The 25,098-nt window shown below is 40.6% G+C and overlaps 2 protein-coding genes across 6 annotated transcripts in view; one reads left to right on the forward strand and one right to left on the reverse strand.

Annotated features, from left to right (window-relative positions):
• Nucleotides 1-998, reverse strand: part of GEMIN5 (gem nuclear organelle associated protein 5) — a 67,414-nt gene extending 66,416 nt beyond the window's left edge. For all 3 annotated transcript variants that reach the window (XM_054978232.1, XM_054978230.1, XM_054978229.1), the window contains exon 1: nt 794-998. In XM_054978232.1, coding sequence (XP_054834207.1) covers nt 794-962 — 169 coding nt within the window. In that variant the 5' untranslated portion in view covers nt 963-998. The remainder of the gene's footprint in view (nt 1-793) is intronic.
• A 148-nt stretch (nt 999-1,146) lies between these two features.
• MRPL22 (mitochondrial ribosomal protein L22) lies at nt 1,147-24,219 on the forward strand. 3 transcript variants are annotated; one of them, XM_054975238.1, is made up of 7 exons: nt 1,147-1,211; nt 2,095-2,140; nt 9,767-9,902; nt 17,301-17,366; nt 18,549-18,626; nt 20,000-20,069; nt 23,938-24,219. In XM_054975238.1, exons 1-7 carry the CDS (start codon nt 1,187-1,189, stop codon nt 24,147-24,149), a joined length of 633 nt encoding a protein of 210 aa, XP_054831213.1. In that variant the 5' UTR covers nt 1,147-1,186; the 3' UTR covers nt 24,150-24,219. The 3 variants fall into 3 exon arrangements, with proteins under 3 accessions (XP_054831213.1, XP_054831214.1, XP_054831215.1); XM_054975239.1 differs by having other exon boundaries at nt 18,549-18,614; XM_054975240.1 differs by lacking the exon at nt 9,767-9,902 and having other exon boundaries at nt 1,178-1,211.
• The last annotated feature ends 879 nt before the right edge of the window (nt 24,220-25,098 follow it).

Raw genomic sequence — 25,098 nt, forward strand, 5'->3', positions numbered from 1 at the left:
ATTAGAGTAGAGTGCAAATCTAAGCCTCAACCAAGTACTTGCAGAACAAGGCTCTTAAGTCATTTCTTCAGTTACAATCCTATGGACGCTAACCTTAAAATAAGGCCCACAGAATTCAAGGTGTATTATAGGCAAGCTACTAAGAATAACAATTTTATTAAAAAGTTTTCTACATAGAACAGAAAATACAAATAAAGATATTCATGTAAAATATATAAATATCGAACAAAGAGCTACTAATAAGTGAGTGTGAAGTCAGACTTTAGCCCTTGTTCACCTTCAAAAGGCAGCTTTCAAAACCTAGAATGGCAACCTTATGCAGCCGCTTATAGAGAAAATAAGAATTGCCTCATTGGCCTGGACCAAATACCTTAATATCCCCCCACTCCACCCCACCGTTGGCCAGCCACAAATTCCTGGCAAACTCAGGAGCAAAGTGGAAAAGCAAACGCACTGGCCGTCTGTTTGTTCTTAACATCTAGAATTTAAAGATAAGCTGCTTGTGCCCGAGGAGGCTCCACGACCGCTCTCTTGGCTTTTAGACCAGGCGGGAAAATACTTCCCCGCTTTCTGAAACAATGACCTCTGGCTCACAAAAGCTTATATACTGGGAAATTTTGTTGGTTTTAAGGTGCTACTGGACTTGGGGCTTACTTCTCTGCTTCTTATTACGGGGGGGGGGGGGGGGGGGACGGACTTTGCACACAGAAACGGCCCGGCGAGTAAAACATAAAAGAGCGCGAAGGAGAGGTCAGGGACAAACTAGGAGAACAGAAGCGTCCCGGATACGCACCATGGAACGCGGGCACGCCGGAGCGGATCTCCAAAAGGCAAACGTTATTGCGAGCCGCGAAACCGAAAAGGCGGCCATCCTCAGAGGTGTCACTACAGCGGCTGCAGTACCAGTTGGGCGAGGCCGGCAGCACCCGCTCAGCTGCTCCGACCCACCCCGCCGCCGCCATCCAGCTCTCCTTTGAGGCTGATGCACGTTACGCTTCCGCTAGACTAGTGAGAAACCGCTCATCATAACACATCGCCGTAAAGCGCCCGCTACACTTCCACGTGCTGTCGCAACTAGTGCTCTTGTACGGCGCTACGGTGGTTCTTTCCGGACAATCTATCTCACTCTATGCTTACGTTTGTGTCGTAAAACCGATAGATTACGGTCGAAGGAAAGGTGGCGAAGATGGTGATGCCTGTGATCCTCGGGGGTGAGTTGAAGGAAAGCTCAGAGCCCAGATTTTGGGGTTCGCTTTTAGGTAGTCGCGCGTTTGGCGCGTGTAGAATGAAAAACTAAAGCGGAAGAGTTCTGAGTTCTAATTTTCACCCGCTTTTCCATGAATCCCAGTGGGTGACCTTAAATTATTCAACATGTCTCAGCATATCTACCTCGCAGAGCTGTTGCGAGGATAAAAGGAGACGGGAGAGAGGAATTGTAAATCAACCTTTAAGGAAGGGTGGGACAGAAACAAGAAAACCTGAAAAGCGGTGATGTGTGCGCACGCGCTTACATAAAGTGCGTGTGTGTAAAGTTGCTGCTGACATGACAACCCCATAGGGTTTTCAAGATACATTCAGAGGTGGTTGTCATTACCTGTGTCTGCGTAGCAGCCTTGGTCTTTTTGGTGGTCTCCTATCCAAGTACAAACGGGTCCACGCTGCTTAGCTTCTGCGATTTAGACCAGATTGTGCTTTCCTGGACCATAGGAGGGAGTAATTGGCAACTTCACTTAAAAGCCATTTGACGGATGCTGAAGGAGATTAATCCATCTCCTATTGTTTTTCCCCAGAGGATGAAGACTTTTTTTGTTTCATTTGGCATACTCACAATAAACTGTTATTGGCCTTCTTCCCTGGTTTTGGTGTTGTGTGTGTATGTGATTATATGCATTATTGGATTATTTTATATATTATATTAAATGCTCTTTTTATATTCAGACATTTCATGTTGACTGCCTTAGGGACACTGTTTGGGCAGAAAGGTGGCATACAAATGTTTTATGTAAATAAATACTGCATGTTTTGGTTATGATGTTTTATTGACTGACAAAGGATGAGAAAGCTCAGTTTTCATTAACATTTCCTTTCTTCTAGGGATTACCCATGCTTTGAATCTCAACAGCTGGGGCCGGGCTGGAAGGTGAGACCTTATAGCAGGGGAGGACAAGCACAAAAGTAACAGCAGTATCATGCAATATTTGTTGGGAGTTGCAGATGGAGCCATCCCAACTCCCTTTTCCCCCTGCCCCCCATGTTGTTTGTCACTTGCCCCCTTACCATCTTTTTTGAAAATTAATTTTAGAATGGTCTGCTTTCCCACCAAAAGTAAAAATGATCTGGCAGTACAGGCATGCATAGTGCCTGTAGAGAGGGAGAGTGGATCTGTTAATCTTTGGGCAGATACAGAGTGGTTTAATTTAATCTGTGAGTCACTAAATTCAGCCATGTACAGTGTATTAAGTTATGGGATGAAAGCATTGTGTATATGTTCAAGAAGTGGTCTTGTGAAAGATGGATTAAAAAAAAACAAATTCTGTATAATAGTACTTATTAGGACTAAACAAAATAAAGCAGTATACAAGCTTCAAACAGTGTGCAATTCTTTGTCAGGGTTGATGTTAAAAAACAGGGAGGAAGGTGGAATTGTTTCAAACCATAAGCAAGGCCAAGGCTCTCTGATACCTTACCTGTGTCTCAGTGCCTACCTTCCAAGGATTCTCCAAATAGGAAGAGACAAATGGCCTTAAGATCATGTCCTGAGACAACTCTTTCTCTCCCTCTCCCCACAAATCCACCATGTTGAAGAGTTCTGAATAACAAAAAGCTTGCTTACTGTTTTGTGTCATTTTTGGTGGCAATGGAAGAAATGACCAGGGCCATAGGACGCTGATGCTTTCCCCATGGTATCTGGTCAGTGGTACAAATTAATGGTACAGCATAAGGTACTACACGTTCATTTTTTTCCAAACAGGGAACTATGAACTGGATTTTTTAGGATTACAACCTAATTGACAATTGCTGTCAATAAATGAACAAATATTTCTGTTGGGCTTTATTTAACAAGAAGGCTATGATCTGCTTCAAAGTTCTGTGCATCTTTTTAATTTTTTAATTTTTATTTTTAAACCATGAGTGATACATTTTAAAAATGCATACACAAAATGCAAGCAAAAATATCAGAATAATGGAACTGCATAATGTTTCCCCTTGCCTCCCTCATACATACTTAAGATACTTTGTTTCATATTTTATATTCCACATTATGTTCAATGTTATTATGTTTAGCATGTTAGCATGCAACTTAACTGTTTAGCTTAGGAACTGACCTATTTTAATATTATTTTCCATTTTCCCTAAAAGTCTTGGTTTGATCTGTTATGCATATAAGAAATTATTTTTGCTATCAATGTATATTCATACAATTTATTCATCCAATCAGCCGTGTCTGGACAAGATTCTGCTTTCTGTTTTGTTGCATACTCTGTGCATCTCAAACATCAGCAGAAATTGATTTGAGTAAATGGGATAAATATGCATAAGAATATAAGAGCCTGCTGGATCAGACCAGTGGTTCATCTTGTCCAACATCCTGTTTCACACGGCAGCCAACCTGTTGCCCTGGAGAGCAAACAAGGCACAGAGGCTTGAGGACCTGTTTCCCTAAATAGCAGCAATGTACCAATTGCAGTTTTCAGTTTCGTACTGGTTTAGTCTGTCACTTCTGTTGGACTTAGGAGCAAGCCCAAAAATAAGGAGCCCAGACTCATATATACCAAATACATTTTTTTTCTGTCATATTGAGCAATGGTTTCTCTAAGTCACAAATAAGGTTGCCAGCTGGTTGAAAGAAAACTGTCTTGTCCCTTTAATAGAGGATTGATTAGATGTTATTTATCAGATGATGTTATTTACCTACATGTCACAAAAGGCTTCAACAGTCCATTGCCACACAGTAAATGTCTAATAAAAGGACAGGATATTTTTCTCAACACCAATTGGCAACCCTGAATTCAGCAGGTCAGGCTCCGTTCTAAGTTAGCTGTGAAAAGCAGGGCCTTTACAGCAGCTGGCCCAAGGCTCTGGAATGCTTTGCTGGATAAAGTACAGAGTTGCTTCTTCCTCATCTTCTTTCAGATATTTTGTACATGTAAGGATGTTTTCCTGAAGATACATTCTTCCCCAGTTCCCCCCCGCCTCCCATTTCCATTTTCTCTTCCTGTTCTTTGTCATCTTCCTTGTCTCAAATTTTAGATTGTAAGCTCCTTGAGGCAGGAACTTGCCTTCTTGTGGTCTGTAAAGTATTGACTGTTCTGTATAATAGAAAAGTCACCATTTGATTCAGCTGCATGTAAACAAACTATGCCTAAACTAATAGGTACCAATGGGATAACCATGTTAACTTTTTGTCAATGACTCAAGAACCCTAAGACTCCTAAAAGACATGTATTGCAGCATAAGCTTTTGCAGGCTCAAGCCTTTTTATTAAGCTAATGTTGTATGGCAGGCCAACTACTATGTAGCTAGAATTACAATTTAATTAATTTATTAGGTATCTTAGCATGAACTTTCAGGCACTAGTTGTGTTCTTGCTCATTAGTTAAAGCTTTAATTTTATGTGCTTTTCAATGGATTCTTTGACTTTTTGTTTCATTGTTGATTCCCAGAGCATAGGCCAGAGCATGCATCTTTGGGAGGCAACTGAGTGTGCAGCTAGTATTTCATATTTTAACCTTCCTGCAGGAGTTCCTGCTTCCCAAGAGACATGACATCATTTAGTATACAGAGAAGCTTGTCTCAGCCCGGAAGTGTCATGTCAAAAATGTAAATGAAATTCCAGTGGCAAATAGAGTTCTCTTGTGAATATATGTCCCTTTTTGAACTCCACTCATCATGTTCTGTGTAGTTTGGGTAATGTTTTAAAACACCTTTTTAGCATTTTCTCATTATATTAAAATAATATATAAGGCTTTTATTCACTAATACAATTGTTGTGTCCTAAGGACAATTAACATTTAAATTGTTAAATTTTAAGAGCCATTAGTTACTTGGATTTGGGGGGTGGGTGAGATTGATCCAGTTAGTGACATGCATGCAAAAGCATGATTTGTTTTGTGCAGATGGTCTTCACCAGTTTGGGATACATGTTGGCCTTGTTGCCTTAGTGATGAGCAAACATTGTTTCCCAAATTCAGAAAGAGGTTCATTTGCCCCAGTGATGTCAGTATATGCCAAATTATGTGGCGCCTTGATGTCATTATACTAGCTATGTGAATCCAAATTGACTGAGATTACATAGCCAGCAGAAAGAAAATATGTTTAAAGAGAAGCCAAAGCAGTTGTCAGAAGGAACAGCAATAATGGCTGACCGGAGTGGGAAATGTGAACATTTGGAGCTTTCAGAGGTTCCCTTTTTAACACAAAAATGTCTGTCCCCCAACCCCTGACATTTGAGACTGCATTAATTAGCTCATTATTGGGTTTTATGCTGCACAATACTTGTACTCGATGAATAGTACCATAAGTACACATTGATCCTTGACTAGCAATCTCTAGAAAAAATATGCTTTGTGCATCATTACAAGAACGATGAAATCCCTGGGTGCGACAGCGCAGGTGTCCCAATCTTGTGAATAAAATCTGCTTTTTGTGTGCATGCTTATGTGTGCATGTTACTAACTAGATAAAGCTTTGCAGTGTAAATCAGATGTGCATTTGAGTGTAAATGCTGTCCATCCTTATAGCATTGCTGTCAATAAGGATGTATTGTTGAAAACAATGAAGTACAGATAGCATCTACAGCTGGATGTACATCTAGTATACACGCAGATCTTGATATGCTCACAGCAGTCTTGTTATGTATATGATATATTTTGTTGAACTGAGGCACTATCTTGCCGTGTGTGCTGGCAGCATCATGACCACATTAGCAAAGCAAAGAAAGAGAGGGAACATTAGCCCACTTTCTTCTTTTAAAAGCTTTACTATTTTCACACACTTTTCTGACACCCCCTACCTTACCCCCCCTCCCCCAAACTGGCAAAATTGAAGGTCAGGAACATAAGAACGTTTGAGAAACTTGCTACCTAACTTTGATTTGGTTGTAGCATGAGTAAGGAAGTGGTGGGGTTTAATACTGCACCATGAGAGGGGGCACACTTTTATCTTCCTGGTAGCCTTCCTTGTATCTAATTCTCATTTGGAGGTTATTGTAGGATAGTAGATCATAGTTTTCCATTCAGGCAGAATGTGATATGGGAATAGTACAGATGTGTAGGTCTTTTTAAAATTTTCAGTGGGATTATACTCTGATGTAGCTGCTCAGCCTCCTCCTTACATTATCCAAGGTAATTATAATGTACTATGTCAACCAAGGGCAATAGCACCAATAGAAAATATAATCAATATACTCCTATAGAAGTGACATAAAATAGTGTTTGATTCATAGATAATAATCAATGGTCTTAAAAAAAATCTTATTTACATTTATTTAAAATATATTTATAATTATTATTCACATACTATAACGGCCTTGAGCACTAGAGGGTGCTGTCACCTAACATAGGATTTATAGTTTACTGATATATTAACTGCTTAGTCCTAGTAAAGTTTTTTCTCTGCCTTTCTCTCTTTTTCCATGTCAGAAGAACCATACAACTAAGTTTGCTTGCCCAAAAGGGTTTCACTTGTTTGTTTCTTTAAATATATATCATAAACTTGTATGTCAAAATATATACAAGGCAGCTGGTAGTGTAATTTAAAAGTGTAAAAAATGCACAAAAATTAAAATTAATAGGACAGCAAAATGAAATTATACAATAAAAAGAAGAAAACAAGAAATAAAATCAACAAAATGGTTGTTGTGGGTTTTCCGGGCTGTATTGCCGTGGTCTTGGCATTGTAGTTCCTGACGTTTCGCCAGCAGCTGTGGCTGGCATCTTCAGAGGTGTAGCACCAAAAGACAGAGTGTCACAGTGTGGAAAAGATGTTGGCAGGTCATTTGTATCTACTCCTGATACAAATGACCTGCCAACATCTTTTCCACACTGTGACACTGAGAGATCTCTATCTTTTGGTGCTACACCTCTGAAGATGCCAGCCACAGCTGCTGGCGAAACGTCAGGAACTACAATGCCAAGACCACGGCAATACAGCCCGGAAAACCCACAACAACCAACGTTCTCCGGCCGTGAAAGCCTTCGACAAAATCAACAAAACAAAACGAGTTAAAACAGACTGCAGAATCAATAAAAAATAAAATTAAAATCAAAATTAAAACAAGTCAGCAAGCAGTTCATGGAAACATTCAATAAAAACTTCACCCATGGCAGAATGAAGACAAAAAGTTTTAAAATGTAAAACTGTAGAAAGCGTAAATTAAAGAGTTTTTCTTTTCTTTTTTTTCATCTAGCACCTAAAAGCTTGCAAATTTGGCACCACGCACACTTTTTTTGTGAAAAGAATTCCATTTCCTTTCCACAGAAAAAGCTCTAATGTACATCCACCACGTCTGTTGTTGAGGCATATAGAGGAGGTCCTCTAATTAAAGTCTTGACCGGCAGGTAGATATATATGTGAGAGGATGGTCTTTGAAATAGCCTGTACTAAGACCATTCATGGCTTGGCAGGAAAACAACAACAACAACTTGGAATTGTGCTAGGAAACAAACTGTCAGTCCCTGGCAGTTAGATCCCCAAGTTCTCCACAGTTAACAGACAAGTGTTCCAGTTGAAGTAACTTTATTAGAGATCTATTCAGTACAAGGTGCTCAGACTGTGGAATTGGCAGAAGTGACGTAGGTGGGGCTATCAATGTTAGGGAATATTGCCGCCTTTGGGAAAGAGGACCGTTAACGGGGGGGGGGAGGTATTGGAGTGAGATATTGTTTTAGAGTAGACAGTGAGAAAGATGAACTTATCTTTGGTTCTCAAGAAGAATACATTGCGAGCCAGTTTCAGCTGGCAGTCAAGGACACTGGCTCAGCGGAGCGAGAAACAGAAAGTAAACGTTTGCGAGATAACCTACTGGCAATGCAGCAATAATGAATTTCCCATACTCTCAGAGACCAGAGGCAGAGCCAATATGCATTCATGGCAGATATGAAGGAGGCATATATGACACAAACTAGAAGCCAGACCTGATACCTTAAGACTAGCATGATCTTTATTGATGACGCCAGCAGGCAATCTGGGTATAGCATGTCCGACCATTTGAAGTTACTAAATAGTACATAGATAACTATGGCCCATCAGACACTTGCATGTACATGTACATCCTGCCTTGATCCTGTACTTCAGAAGACAGAAAATGTGCTCATATCATCAGCTAATATTAAGCATGTTTATTATTTGAATAAAAGCTGTAAGTAAATTCCTAAGTACAAATCATATACATGATGGCTGCACTTAAAATATGGTAGACAGTGAGCGCAGGGAGTTCCCATTAGCAGCTGGAAAGAAAGTGGCATTGATGCATTCAGAACCAAGCCTTGCATTTCCATACATACAGTTCCAACAATGGGAATTTGGGGTAAGGATAACCCTGTCACCCACTTTGAGTCTCAACAGGAAAAGTGAGCTATAAATACATAAAAATAATAATAAGAATAATTTAGTACCGTTGAGATTTTTGAAACATCAAATAAGTTGTATTTACTTTTTTAGGAATAAGACTTCCTAGAAGCCCCACTGATTTGGCATTACTAATTGCATCTTCACAGCTTCATTTTGCAGTTCATGTTGAAACTCAGTAAGGGGGTGTGACTTAATGGTAGAGCATCTGCTTTGCATGCCAAAGATCCCAATTCAAGCCCCCACATCTCCAGTTAAAAAGATTAGGTAGTGGGTGATGTTAAAGACCACAACCAGAGATACTGGACAGTCGCTGCTGGTCAGAGTAGACAATATTGACCTCAAAATGTCATTGCTGTGACTCAGTCTAAATCATCTTTATGTATTTATGTGTGTTCTTGAAAGTATATTTTGGAATATACTATCACAGTATAATGCTTTATTAAACTTATTAAGTAATATGAATTTAGCACAAAGGGCTCTTCTTGCCTCCTTTCAGACTTAGGTTTGCTGCCTCTTAAAACAAGTAAGAGCTAGCTATGAATGAGCAGTACTGTGAAAAAAGTTGTCGATAAGGCTTATTCCCCCTTCTAGCCAAAAAGTCAGTAAGATACTCAGTGGCTAGAGGGACACGTATGGAGGAGTTGCTGTAACTTTGACCTGTGTTAGTACAGAACAGTGTTATAGCAGCTGCATGTGCAGTTCTATCCCTGCAAGTATGTGGCTGTTGGCCTGGAAGTCAATATTACACCTCCCCAGGTAAGTGCTATATTACAAGGTTGTATTGCTCCGATGTGAGTTTTACATCCAAATACAGGAAGCCCTAATTAACCCTGTTTTGTATAACAGTTATAGTTTCCCAGAAGTGAAGATTGTTTCTCTCCTTTTATCGGATCATTGTCCCTATATTACCATCTCAGTAGCAATATTTCTCTGGATTGCTATGAGAATTAGGGATTACAAGATTTAAGCTCTGGAGAGATGATTGATTTTGGATTGTATTTTCCATTTTGTGAATTCAAATACTGATTTAGTTTGACTTTATTTTATGCCAATAAAGGATACTGACTGACTGAGTTTGTATTAATCGGGGGTGGGGGTGGGGGGTGTAAACTGGGATGAATTTAGCAATCAACATCTTTAGTAACTGTTGATAACTCAGGCTCAAAGGCATTGCCAAATCTTACCTGTTTTGCAGGTTACTAGCATCTTGCAGTGTTCCTCTTCTGTCAAATATCCATACAAGCACATCTCAGAGAACTATTGGAAAATGGGAAAAGAAAAACAGAATAGTTTATCCTCCTCAAAAACCAGAAGAATCTCGAAGACCTGCGGTAAGAGTTTTTATATATATATATATATATATATATATATATATATATATATATATATATATATATATATATATATATATATATATATATATATATATACAGAGAGAGAGAGAGAGAGAGAGAGATTTCACAATTTTAACTAATTTTGTAAGGCAACAGAGCAAGAAAATTGAGGTGTTCAAATGAGACTGAAGAGTTTAAGGACCAGGACACTACATTTGTATCAAATATTTAAAATTTAGAATATGAAACCATATATTTCCAGAGGCACTATCTGTTAGGGGTGTGCATTTTGAAACTTTTTATGATGTTTTTGACTTCATGGCTGTTGAGTGAAATGTTTCTTGTAATTGGGTAGTTTTGTGATGGGTCATTGCTAGGTCACATTCAAAACCCATTAGTTTTCTTTCATTCTCATGATTTTCATGGCTGTTCTTTTCAGTGAGGAAGCGGGACTAGTTGGAAGCTCAGGGACAGCTATTTTTGCAATCAGTGACACCAAAATTTCACAGAGTACTGTCCTCCCTCTCAACCATTGAATTACTGATTTTCCAGCACACAAATAAGGGGGTCGGTATTAATGGTCTCCAAAACAGGCAAGTGTTGGTGGCGTGTGCTTGTCGTTTCATTGACTTCTATGGTGGGAGCCTGCAAGCAAACTATTAGCAGTGGGATGGCAGCCAAGTGAGGAATATGGATTTGAAGAAAGGGATTTTATATACCACTGTGCCTTTCAGTATTCTATTCTGTGCCTTTCAGTATTACATGCCTTGCACTTTTTCTATGCTCAGGAGCCAATGTAGTATTTGTAATGCAACCTGTAAGAATGTGACACTTGAAACAAGAAGACCAAAGAAGAATGTACGCTGAAACTCTGTAAGAACTGAGGACTAAACAATATACTGCTTGTAGAGATGCACCTATAGAAATATTACACAAATGTTATATTATCCTATATTCCAATAGGATTCCAATAGGAATTAATACAAGAGAGCCTTTTATAGAAACTGATTTATTCAGCAAGGTGGGTCGGCCACCAGTGGCATTATCTCCCTCAAGGCTGCAAAAGAGGGAGAGAGTGCAGAAGTGGGGGAACATTCCTTTTTGCCCACGGACCTCAGTTATCTGAGGGCCCCAAGGCTGCCAAGATGAGACTCCATGACACCGTCGAAGGTAACAGTAGCAAAAGGGAAGTGGGCAAAGGGAAGATGTCCTTCCAAGGGGAACAAGCGCAAGGACGAGATAAGGGGCTGCAGAATTTGGAATTCCCCCAAGTAGGTAGCCGACCCAGAATTGTGTCTTCCAATCAAACTAACCCTAGACACCTGTGTCAAAGACTACGAGCCAATAAGATGACAAATATTAGAATATTGTAATATTATTATAATTAACCTGAGGGTATTAATTGCTTTGCACTTCTATTGTAGCTTTGATGAGCTTTGCACACAAGGAGACCATCTACTTCTGTGTAAATTGCTCCTCCATTGTTTAAATTAAACAATCTGATTTGCTTCAATTCAACAGGACTCTGGGAGTATTTAATTTTATTGTGATTGGCTAAGAGAGAGAGAAAGATACCACAAAGGCACAAAGTTTGTGCATAACACAAGTAAGAGAGCAGCACCACCAGCTTATCTAGCCAGTGACATTTGGAAAAGAAATCCTACTTTATACATTTTTGTTGTTGTTTTGTTTAAGAGGGCAGAAGAGGGCACATATGTAGTTCATGCATGTGATGAGGCTGAATACCTGGTTACATTTGACGTTCCACATACTGCGCTAAACAGAGGTCAAGTAAGTCCTGGGTTTCCCAGGAACAGACTGTGATGTATGTCTAATGCCCCCTTGCCTCTGGTCTTTTAAATTTTTTCTAATTATTTTGGCCAGATTTCTCCCTAATTTGCATACCATGATGCTTAGCTTCTTACTATCATCAGTCATGCAGGCACCTACCAGCGCCAAAATGTTTTGCGCCTGTGTTGTCCAGAGCTATGCGAAACCACCATCACCACCACCACCAGATTGTTTGCAGCAGTCAGAGAAATGTTTGTGTGAGAGTCTGAGACAGTTTTGGGGAAGGTTGATGGATTGTTCACCTCCCCCCCCCATTCTTGACATTTCCTTTATTAGCAATGTTCCTTCGACCTGAGGTCATGAATCATTATTTATAAAATCACAGTTCATATATCAATAACAATATTTATAAATAAAATATTTATAAAATCACAGTTCATATATCAATAACAAGCAGAGAATAACAAATAAAGAAAATTGTACTGGCAGTACATTATTATCCCGTAAATACATAACAAAGGAATGTCTCAAAGATACTGCAGTGGATAAAAACTTGGCAACCGCTCATGTAATTTCAGGGTTAACATCAGCCAGCAAAAAATACGCTACTTGAGGCTCAATAACAAGTTGGTATTTACTCAAAATAGGAAGGATCTAAAGATCCCAAAATTAAGTCCAGCGTTCACAAAATAACAAAACATGATCAATGGTCTCAATCATGTCAGAAGCACAGGAGCACAGGCAGTCTGAAAATAGAATACAAGCAAAACACTCCTTCAGGTTCAGCTGTGGGCAGAACTTTCAATCTGCCAAGCATGAAAGCATGGCCATTGCGCGGAATAGTGAGGTATTTTAATTATGAGGGAAGACTAATGGGAAGAAATTCCAAGTGCTAAGGTGGAGCATACCCAACATGCTTGAGACTAAGTACTACTTCTATCAAGTTGTATTACCCCCTTTTTGATCTCTCTCAGTGCTTCATTGGAATCTGTATTTTGGATCATAGTGAAGGAGAGATCAAGGCAGTTGAGTTTGCTATCCACCAGCTTTATACAGAGATTTTTAATAGGTGTCTTCCCTCAAAAGATGTGAGAGCTATTGGAGCTTGATACTGAGAAAAGGAACTTTTAATGAGAAAAGGAACTTTAATCTCAGATTAAAGGCACAAAACCAAGCCCTGGGTTCCAGTGAAGGTTGTAGAAACTCCGTTCTTAATTAAGTCCTTGCAACACAATATGATCCTCCGGCAGTTTGGCCAAGATAACCCTGGAAATCTAGTTGGTCTCTAAGGTGTTACAGGATCTGAATCATGCAGCATGAAGGAACTCTACAATACAATTTAGGAAATGCAAACAATCATAATAATGTATCCATCTGTATGACTGTGCGGTGTTCCTCTGACTCTTATTTAACAAACTCAAAGAGTGCTCCAAGATTGGGGAACAGGGTCACCCACACCGTGTTTTAACTTCACTTTCCTCTTGTAATACTGTGTAGTCCATTTGCACCTACAGATGGGGGAGATAATTGGCTGTTCAATCCATCAGCTGAAAGCTATGTGTCTTGTTGGGAAAGTTGGCAGGCACTGTGTACGTTTGATTAAAAAATGGTGGGAGGCAGTGAGGAGGAGGAGAAAGAAGTTGTCAAGCTATAGATGACAGGATATGGTAGACAGGTCCCTGATACCATTGCAACAAGAAGTCCAAGCTCTTGGTTAAATGGCTTTATTCAGAATGGCTTTATTCAGAAATCCAATCATTTCCATATATATGTCCATAGAATTACTCAGAGGCAAGAAAGCATCTAAACAGTACACGTTTTCTTGATAGGAATAGAGACTTGAGGAAAAATACAGCTCTAAATACTCAATCATTTCCTCCCTCCCACTTTGACCACAGGTTTGCACAGGAAAAGGTCTAGGAACTTCTTCTGGAGTTTATACATCAGCCTAGACAAGACAAAGAGGCGTAAGATTCAACAGCAACATTTTAGACAGCACAAGGTCAATGTATTTTCGAAGGCTTTCACGGCCGGAGAACGATGGTTGTTGTGGGTTTTCTGGGCTGTATTGCCGTGGTCTTGGCATTGTAGTTCCTGACGTTTCGCCAGCAGCTGTGGCTGGCATCTTCAGAGGTGTAGCACCAAAAGACAGAGATCTCTCAGTGTCACAGTGTGGAAAAGTTGTAGGTCATTTGTATCTACTCAGGAGGGGTGGGGTTGAGCTGAGTCATCCTGTAAGAGTTTCCCAGGGTGTGGAATGCTAATGGCGGGAGGCTTCACTGTATCCTGAGGAGGTTCTTTTGCATATGGATTGGTACTTGATGTGCTAATCTTCTCTGCAGGGCTATTGTCGGGGATAGAATGTTTTGTTAGCCTGGTGTTTTTCAGAACTGGAAACCATGCTCTGTTCATTCTTAAGGTTTCTTCTTTCCTGTTGAAGTTTTGCTTATGCTTGTGAATTTCAATGGCTTCCCTGTGCAGTCTGACAAAGTAGTTGGAAGTGTTGTCCAGTATTTTGGTGTCCTGGAATAAGATACTGTGCCCTGTTTGCGCTAGGCTATGTTCAGCCACTGCTGATTTCTCAGGTTGTCCAAGTCTGCAGTGTCTTTCATGTTCTTTTATTCTTGTCTGGATGCTACGCTTTGTGGTCCCGATGTAAACTTGTCCACAGCTGCAGGGTATACGGTATACTCCTGCAGAGGTGAGGGGGTCTCTACTGTCTTTTGCTGATCGTAGCATCTGTTGTATTTTTCGGGTGGGTCTGAACACTGCTTGAAGGTTATGCTTTTTCATAAGCTTTCCCATCTGATCAGTAATTCCTTTGATATATGGCAAAAACACTTTTCCTGTAGGAGACTGTTTTTCCTTGGTTGTTTGATTCATCCTGGGTTTGATTGCTCTTTGGATTTCATTTCTGGAGTAGCCATTTGCCTGAAGTGCGTGGTTTAGATGATTAATTTCCTCATTGAGAAAGTGCGGCTCACATATCCGTCTTGCACGATCCACTAATGTTTTCATTATGCCTCTTTTCTGTCGGGGGTGGTGATTGGAGTTTTTGTGTAAGTACCGATCAGTGTGAGTTGGTTTCCTGTAGACCTTGTGACCTAACTGAAAGTTTGCTTTGCGGATGACCAAGGTATCCAGGAATGGGAGTTTTCCCTCGATTTCTTATAGCAAACTTCTACATGGAACATTTTGAAAAAACAGCTCTAGAATCAGCACCCCACAAACCTAGTGTATGGTTCCGGTTTGTGGATGATACATTTATCATTTGGAGCCATGGGGAGGAAGAATTGATGGGGTTTTTGAATCATCTCAACAACATCCACCTGAACATACAATTCACAATGGAGAAAGAAATCGAGGGAAAACTCCCATTCCTGGATACCTTGGTCATCCGCAAAGCAAACTTTCAGTTAGGTCACAAGGTCTACAGGAAACCAACTCACACTGATCGGTACTTACACAAAAACTCCAATCACCACCCCCGACAGAAAAGAGGCATAATGAAAACATTAGTGGATCGTGCAAGACGGATATGTGAGCCGCACTTTCTCAATGAGGAAATTAATCATCTAAACCACGCACTTCAGGCAAATGGCTACTCCAGAAATGAAATCCAAAGAGCAATCAAACCCAGGATGAATCAAACAACCAAGGAAAAACAGTCTCCTACAGGAAAAGTGTTTTTGCCAGATATAAAAGGAATTACTGATCAGATGGGAAAGCTTATGAAAAAGCATAACCTTCAAGCAGTGTTCGGACCCACCCGAAAAATACAACAGATGCTACGATCAACAAAAGACAGTAGAGACCCCCTCACCTCTGCAGGAGTATACCATATACCCTGCAGCTGTGGACAAGTTTACATCGGGACCACAAAGTGTAGCATCCAGACAAGAATAAAAGAACATGAAAGACACTGCAGACTTGGACAACCTGAGAAATCAGCAGTGGCTGAACATAGCCTAGCGCAAACAGGGCACAGTATCTTATTCCAGGACACCAAAATACTGGACAACACTTCCAACTACTTTGTCAGACTGCACAGGGAAGCCATTGAAATTCACAAGCATAAGCAAAACTTCAACAGGAAAGAAGAAACCTTAAGAATGAACAGAGCATGGTTTCCAGTTCTGAAAAACACCAGGCTAACAAAACATTCTATCCCCGACAATAGCCCTGCAGAGAAGATTAGCACATCAAGTACCAATCCATATGCAAAAGAACCTCCTCAGGATACAGTGAAGCCTCCCACCATTAGCATTCCACACCCTGGGAAACTCTTACAGGATGACTCAGCTCAACCCCACCCCTCCTGAGTAGATACAAATGACCTACAACTTTTCCACACTGTGACACTGAGAGATCTCTGTCTTTTGGTGCTACACCTCTGAAGATGCCAGCCACAGCTGCTGGTGAAACATCAGGAACTACAATGCCAAGACCATGGCAATACAGCCCAGAAAACCCACAACAACCAGCACAAGGTCACTTCGGTGAGCTTCAAAGAAAGAAAAGATAAGAGAGCTGTGTTCTCAGGGCTGCTAGAGGGAGAAACGAAACCATCATAGTAAGAGCATTTACAAAATGAAATCAAGGCACAGTATTAGCAATGGTTCAACACCTAGAACAATGGCATGGATGTAGGGGTACAGACATGACAGAAGTTGCATTTTTAAGCTATTAAGAGTTGTTGGGTGGTCAACAAAAGCCTCCCGGATTGAAAATGTTAATCCTGTGTTGAACCATTGAAGAATGTGAATTGTCATGGTCTTCCATCAGACCAGTTCCCCATGTGGAATACTGATCTGCTTCAATGGCATGTTTGTCTCCAATGAAGAGCAAAGAGCAAGCAAGGAGCTGGTTCACAGCAACAGTCATTTCAGGATGACACATCAGTTGGGATGGTTCTGATTAAGTGTATCTGAAGGGCATGTTATATTGACCAACTCACAGAGAGTTATACACACGTGTATAAATGTATAAATCCCACTGCTGAGTTAAGTGCACGTAGGGCTTTAATCCTTCGCTTTCTCTACAGGAGGCCAGCAGTTCTTTGAGACCAGGCAAGGAAAGGAAAAGTAAGGTGCACTGTGCTGCACTGGTGGTAAAGGGAAGAGATACTGGAAGGTTAGCCGAGAGAAGTAGTGAGAAGACCAAGCAGTGATGGTGCTTTGCCCAGCAAAAGATTAGGCATCTGCTCCCTATGTTACCTGCAAGATTGCATCACATTTCAAATCATATTTATTTACAGCACAGCCTACCATTCCTAGATCCTTCTGCCCTTCTTTGCATGATATTGCCTTCTTTTGGTACTGAGTCCGGCCCAGTTTTCAAATGCCCTGTTGCAGACTAAATGTTTAATAGCTCATGGCCAAGCCATATTTTTGCCCACGTCAAACATCAAGCTTTACCTGTAAGGTGGTGCTTGGGTTTCAGTTATAGCTCTTCACAGTCTTGCCCATTTTCTTGTGTAACTTATACTACATACAATTTGGTGGGTTTATATTTTCCTCCCATGTGTATTAAAGGCTTTTTCTTCCCAAAGCGTTATAACCACCCTAGTTTAATTAAAGAATAAACTTTTTTTTCTTTTTTAAGGAAATATACCACTGTCGAAGAGAGATTAAATACAGTATGGATAAGATGTGGTATCTGGCCAAGATGGTAAGATAAATTGTTTTTGTAGGCTTTGTTGTGTCAGGCATGTGTGATTTTGTTGTTACTCAGTAACTCCTCTATTTCAGAGGAGTTAGCTGTGTTAGTCTGTAGTTGCAAAATAGTAAAGAGTCCAGTAGCATCTTTAAGACTAACCAGCTTTATTGTAGCATAAGCTTTTGAGAACCACAGCTAATGGGGCACTTCAGGCACTACTCAGATTTCCAGCCATGGTATTCTAAAGGATGCATCTGATGAAGATAGCTGTGGTTCTTAAAAGCTTATGCTACAATAAAGTTGGTTAGTCTTAAAGGTGCTACTGGACTTTTTACTATTTTCCTCTATTTCAGTGATCTTGCAACATGCACATGTGGCTGAAAGTATTTAGAAGATTTCATACCTTGCTTTATGAATCCCATAGTTAAAATGTTCTGTGAATTGCTTATTTTGTATACAATGCAGGAAGGTCTTGGTGTTGCGCCCTGAATAGTAAAGACTGTTGGTTGGAATGTATGAAGTAGCAAAGACTAAACCAGAGATGAATTACTTGGTTTCTCTTGAGAAACAGAAAGCATATCAGGATCATTTGCAAAATGCCAGATCCTCTGTAGTTGCTGATGATGTGACTGCCACAGGGAAGTCATCTGAATCTGCCTTCATGAGGCAGCTGCTCCATGCAGCGAGTGTCTACCACAGGTTCTTGGTGGTAGTTTGTGCTAGTCTTGCTATGGAGGTTGATCATGACATCTTTGAATCACTTACTGCATGGAACAGATGCAACATGGAAGCAGTTTGTGGCAGTTTCTTTCTGGTGGCTATACCTGTGAGAAGCAGTCCTAAACATACATGACAGATTGGAGAAATATGTGCTAGAAAACTTTGGCAAGAAACCAATTTGGATGACTTTCGGCTAGGAATTCTTCTCTCTCTGGTATTGCGTTGGGAGTCCCTAGTGCTTTTTGCAAAAGTTCTTTAAAGTAGCACTTACATAAAATCATGCAAAGCAATTAGTAACAAACAGCCATTGCCATTTAGCTCTAATGCTTTTAGTTTAAAATATGTTGGATATTAAACATTGTCAAATAGAAGTTCTCTGTGAGATTTACTTCACTATATGCATTGTATTGCAAATTCCTCCTCCCGCTCCCAGTTGCTTGAAGGTTTAATCTTTCTTATGACTTTTCATTCCAGATACGAGGCATGAACATAGATGAGGCACTAGCTCAGCTGGAATTCAATGATAAAAAGGGAGCAAAGGTGATCAAAGAGGTCTGTTGTAGATTTCTTAAGAATTCCATTTTCTGAAGTTGGATCCATGTATTTGAGCCACCAATACAATACCAGAAGAAAGGTCTGAAGGGGGTAGATTTTTCTGTTTGCCCGTTTGTAGTGAACTTTTTGGGTTCATTTTTTAAATTTTCCCTAGTTCACCCAGGGATTGATTATCTAGTCTCAGAAAAGGATCAACAGCTTCTTTCATTCTGAGCTGGCAAGTCAGTTGTGTGCAACTTGACAATGTATGTGGTAGACTCTTTATAATGAGCTAGCTTGTGCTGCCTGATGCACCACATTTAAAATGCTGTTAATTACTTGAGGACTTCAGTCAAACCACTGAGTCCCACAGAGCTCCCTCTACCTTGCATTTTATTGATTTTTTTAAAAAAAAGCATTTATGGATCCTTTTTAAAGAGTCAGTCTGGTGTACTGGGCTAGTATCTTGGAGTAGACCCAGGTACAAATTCTGCCTGTGTCATAATGAGGCTTGCTGGGTGTTCTCAGCAAACTTCATAACATCCTCTCTCAGCCTAATCTACCTCACGGGGTCATCATGAGGCTAAAATGAAAGAGGGGAGACTGAAGCGTTGGCACTCAGTTCCTTGGAGGAAGGACAGAGTTAAAGCTCAGTAAATAAATACATTAATCAGATCCTACATTAGAGTTTTGTAATGGGGAAAGTGGGATGCAGAGAAAAGGGTGTGGTGGGGTGGGAGCAATGGAAAGCAGTGGCATGAAATCCTCCAAATGTTTTAGTCTGGGAGTTTAAAGGACAGTTAATGGGGGTGGGACATTCTGTAAGGCATCTTCTAAAAAAGCAAACATTGAGGAATTTGGAAACATTTGAGAGTGATGAGGAGATGGCTTTCTGGATTTTAGTAATTATGTTTGGCTAAAGGAAATAATTGGTAAAATGTATAACTTTTTTGTGGGATAAATGAACTAATATGTTGCAAAAGATGTTCTCACTAATGCATAGATCATAACAGTAGGAACCAAGTCATAATTTGGCTGAAAGTAATTTACAGAGAACCTATAACTTTGGCTTGTAAAGACTGAAATGGCATCCACCAAATGTAGTTTAGTATAGAAGAACTGTCCTATCATCTTTATTGATATCACCACTGTAAGTGGATGTGATTTTTGTTAGTGGTGATTATTGCTAAACTTTGCTTACAGAATGTTCCATGTTACGGTCTTCTATCATGCTGAACTTCTTTCTGTTTCCAAGTCTCTAAACTGACGGGGAAAAATAAGCCTCCACTGTGCAGTTATTCTCATTAAGGTCAATACATTCCTCATGCTTCCTTACTTAAAACTGCATTGTTTTAATCTATAATTTGTGTTACTTTTCTGTTCCATAATAGGTTCTTCTGGAAGCTCAAGAAATGGCAGTGAGAAAACATAATGTAGAATTTAAATCCAACCTACATATTGGTAAATAGTTTGTTTATTATTGTGGACAATTTCAACTTCTGATTTCAATCCAGAACAGTGGTATAAACCAATTTAGAATTTAGCAGCTATGGAAACAACTGCTGTAGTTGGTACATTATTCTGCATACTAATAATTAATGTGAAAGCATCAAAAACGGCTGGGTAGGAGGAGGGTTGGGAATGTATGTGTGTTTTTGATGCTATTCTACCTCTCTAGGATTTGTTTGAACTATATTTGCTCCCAGAACTATATTAAATATATTTCATTTCTGAAAGTATTAAACTCTGAGCAGTAGAAATATCTTGCCTGAATGTTCTAATTTGGTGAGCCAGTTTGGTGTAGCAGATAAGAGCAACGGGTCTCTAATCTGAAGAACTGGGTTTGATTCCCCAGTCCTCCACTTGAAGCCAGCGGAGTGACCTTGGGTCAGTCACAGCTCTCTCTGAGCTCCCTCAGCCCCACCCACCTCACAGGGTGATTGTTGTGGGGATAATAATAACATACTTTGTAAACTGCTCTGAGTGGGTGTTAAGTTGTCCTGAAGGGCAGTATATAAATTGAATGTTATTCATTTGAATTAATTAATTTTCAACAATGACTTCAGCTGGAAATTATAGCTTACTTTGCTATAGATGCATAAAAATAGAGTAGACTCCTAAAATGTAACTTATCTTTGAAGAAAATATAACTAGAATTCTTCTCATGGTGATTGCTTAATATTTCTTGCTCCAGCAGTAGTATATGTGAAAAACACATTATTCTGTGTAAGTCTTAAACATATTAGACCATTTTTCATCAACTGCCCATTTCATTACTTTGTAACTCATTTTGCTGTGGCAGGTTAGCTCATAGCTTGCACTTCACTTTTCAACAACTGGTCATCTATCAACCTTTAATTGAGGTTAAAAAGATTCTAAATACAGTGTATTTAGATCTGCTGTTTAAGTAACCCTTCTGACTTCTTTATACCCAACTGATCCTGTTAACTTTCCACTATACAACTGCTGCCATAGGAAGCTCATTTCTCTTTTAAACCTATGATGACAAAAACAGCATAGAAATAGCTTCTACCAAGGGGGAAAATAAAATGTCACTTCATGATGATTCATAGCACCTCAAATGGACCATTCCAGAGGGAGGTGATTGACCAGCTTGTAAATTACACATTCTAGGGCATGGCTTCGAAAAAAGATAGAGGGGTTTCTTACACTGTGTTAGAGGAAATGCTTAGCTGGAATGCCTGGTAAGAGGGCACTTAGTTTCCCATGGTTCTTTTGCTGCTGTTGATATAGGTCTTATTTTCAGCCATTTTGTAAGGTCTTGTAGTCCAGGATAGTGTTGTGAGTATACAGTGGAGGCAGGAAGAACTGTGTCGTAAGTTGCTTTGCATTAACCTTGGTTAGCAGGGTTGGTAGCATATAAGAACATTTTCCTGTGGCTTGTACACTGGAAATAAGACATGGATTGCTTGATTTAAATTTTGGAATGGTCAGCTGTCTCTCATGAGAGTAGGCTGTCATAAGAGGCCAGTCTAGCTTCTTTTCCCCACCAAGGTGCCTCTGTGCTCTGTAAGCCACTGAAATGCCAAGTGTACTATATCTTGGCAGGCCCATCTCTCTAAGTGGAGGGCCTTCAGTTTTCACTTTAGGGCAACCAAGATCTCTCCTTTCGTCGACCTCCAATGTTGCTGTTTATAGTAGAAACAAGAACAGACTATTTGAGGAGATCTGTGCAAGATCTTGTATTTGCATGCCTTAAATTTGGACATCCAGTACATGGATGACCCTCAGCTCTATCTCACACTTCCAGCAAATCCCTGGAGGCAGTTTTGGAATGGATGAGGACTAACAAGGTGAAACTTAATCCTGACAAAATCAAAGTGCTACTGGTGGGGGGAAGGTTTGACCTCGGAATGAGGATATCTCCTGTAGACATGGGCACAAATCAAAATACGAATGAAATTTTGTGACAAATCGGGCTGATTTGTGATTTGTGAAACATGTTTTGTGGGGCCGCAGTTTTGGCCCAATTTGTTTGATTCGTGAACGATTCGTGATGCCAGACAGGCTGGCACCGATCCATTGATTTCCCAGGCAACATAGGCCCGGAATGTCTGCAAACTAGAGATGGGCACAAAATGGAACACGAACCAAAAAGAAGCATGAACTGGCCCAGTTTGTGGTTCTTGAACCAGTGGTTTGTGGAAGCTCCTTTCCACAAACTGGTATGCTGGTTCATTTTGTTTGATTTAAAAAGCAATGCCCCTTTCCGTGCCACTGCAAAGGGGCATTTAAACCCACAGATCAGCTGCTTGTCAGGGAGCCAGCCAGCCAGCCGGCTGGCCAGCCAAGCCCCACCTGCAGTTTAAATGGCCATTTCCCCGCCACTCAGAGCAGTGGGGAAATGGCCATTTAAACAGCAGGTGGGGCTTGGCTAGCCGGCTGGGAACTCCCGGCCGGCCAGCCAAGCCCCACTGTTTAAATGATCAACTGCTCAACAAGCAGCTGATCCACAGGTTTTAATGTCCCTTTCCATGCCGCTGCTAAGCGGCACGGAAAGGGGCATTTAAACCCTACGATTCACGAACCGGTTCGCGAACTTGCCCCAGTTCGGGGCAGTTCGTGTTTCGTGGTTCGTGAAAATGCACGAGAATCAGAAACTGCGCAGTTCGTTTTTTCGCAGTTCATGCCCACCCCTACTGCAGACTTTTTGTTGCCATTGGGAACCCCAATCGTAGCCCGTGTAACCTTGATAGGCAGCTCTCCTTGCCAACTGGAGAGCTTCCATTCTGTCCTATGCAGCGAGGAGCAGGAGGGTTAATCCCCTAGGCAACTGAGGAGATGGGCCTTCTGTAGCCATGGGAACACCAATCTCATCCCTCCAAACCCTGTTGGGCAGGTCTGTCTGCCAGCCACAGACCTCCTGTTCTGTTCTATGTGAGCGTTTGTTATATAAGGCACCTCCCTCTGCCTCGTGCTTTTAGTTCCAGTAGACAGAGAGAGGGGGAGGATCTGTTGTTGGGATTTGGAGTGAGAGAGTGGAGCTGGGAGCTTTTGGCTGGATTTGCTGCTGCTTCAAAAGAGACTGAAAAGCCTCTTTCTTATTTTCCTCACTTGTCCTTACTCGGAAGGTCTGTGGATGATGGTGCCTTTTTTCCTCCACCCCACCCCACCCTAGTCTCAGGCCTTTGCCTGACTCTGGGGCCTAGCTTGACTGAGGCCTCTCTTATTTTTTCTTTGCTTGTCTTTGTTTCTTCTTAATTCTTTCTCTGCTCTTTTGAGGGCTCACTCTTGTTGTTTCCTTTTGTTTTATTTTGTGCACCTCTCCCACCTGGGCAGGTGTCTGTGTGGTGATTTTGGGGCCCTTCCCCCAAGCCCAATCTCAGAGCCACTGCTTGGCTCTGGGGCCCAGCTTTGTGGGTTCCGGTCAGTGTTTTGCAATTTTGGCCAAACTGGGAGGGTGGGTGGAAGAGAGCTTGCTGAAGTCTCCCTGCAAGTTTGGCATCTTTGGGTATGAAGGGGGCCATTGAAGTGCCCCAGGTTCTGACGAATCACAAAACTTAACGAATCATATTGCGAAATGGGACAATTTCGTGTTTTGTGATTCGTGGAATGTGACAAAACATGAAACTCTCATTTTGTTTTTTGTCCCATTTCATGCCCACCTCTAATCTCCTGTTGTACGCCCCCTAAAGGAGCAAGTTTGTAGCTTGAGGATGTTGCTGAAGTAGTTTTACTGTTGGATAAACAGAGGTAGTGGTTGTGTTGGTGCATCCAGAAGGCTGATAATCCTGTTATAGGTTTTCTGGATGTGTGCTCTCTCCAGAATTTTCCTTTTAACATTTACATTTTATTTTTTGTCTTGTAGCGCAATCATTTTCTGGAAAAGGCCACTATCTAAAACGGATTCGCTACCATGGCAAAGGCATGTTTGGCATTATGGACAAAGTCAAGTGTCACTACTTTGTGAAACTAGTAGAAGGCCCACCTCCACCTCCAGAGGCACCAAAGACTGGGTTTGATCAAGCAAAAGAATATGTGCAACAGCTTCGTAACCGTACTATTATTAATACGCTGTAATATATTCCATTCTATGTATGCTTTCTTCCTTTTTTGTAAAACATGTTAATAAAATTCATTTTAAGAAGAATCTGGTCCCTGCATTTGAATGCGAGATATTTATGGTGATTGGAAGGGACTGGCAAACCCTAGACAGTTAGTGCTGCAGATACTTACGCTACTTGAGAAAATGGTAGAAAGTGATCCTGTTGAACAGCTTACAGTGATTTATAGTTGGATTTTTAAGCTTTCCTTGGAGTTCTTCCTCACTATTTCTCTGAAAATATTAGCTTTTTGATCTTTAAAGGGCTGCATGTGCTGAGCATGCAAGAAAATTTAACTGACAGTGACTTTAGTATTGTTCCTAAAGTCAGAAAACGGATTTTGTCCTAGTTCTAATAGAATTTTGGGCTTATAGTTATTTTAGATTTCTGTTCTCTACTTGTCATTGCAGCACTGCCACCCTATTAGAGACATATTTCATAAGAGTTTCTCATGTTCAGCAAAGGGCATGTGACTGCAACTAGATCTTTGGAAGGATGGGGACCACAAACACAACAATCATTAATGTTTGACAAACAAGCACACCCTGACTCAGAATAGATTTGAACCAAACAGAAAAGCGGGCGGGTTCCACCCAAAGTCGAACCAAAACGCTAAAGACTTGGAACCCAAGGGTCACACTACAAGGTGTGCAAATAAATTTCTATATATTCAGTGCAATATGACAATTATATACAATACAAGAAATATGTAACACAATTATACAATAATTCCGTCCATTTGTTCATCCAGGTACATGGTAGATACACAGTCCTTCCATAAACAGTTCGATGATTCTAATGAAGAAAATATTTTCTCAAAGCCCAATGGCTATTGTGGCAAAAAACAGGTCAATCCTTGTTGTTTCCTCCTGACAGCGTATTTGTCCCACGCTCAATGGCTCTTAAGGCTAAAACGCCTTTAAATA

Source organism: Eublepharis macularius, chromosome 4, assembly GCF_028583425.1.
Source record: "Eublepharis macularius isolate TG4126 chromosome 4, MPM_Emac_v1.0, whole genome shotgun sequence".
Taxonomy (NCBI): domain Eukaryota; kingdom Metazoa; phylum Chordata; class Lepidosauria; order Squamata; family Eublepharidae; genus Eublepharis; species Eublepharis macularius.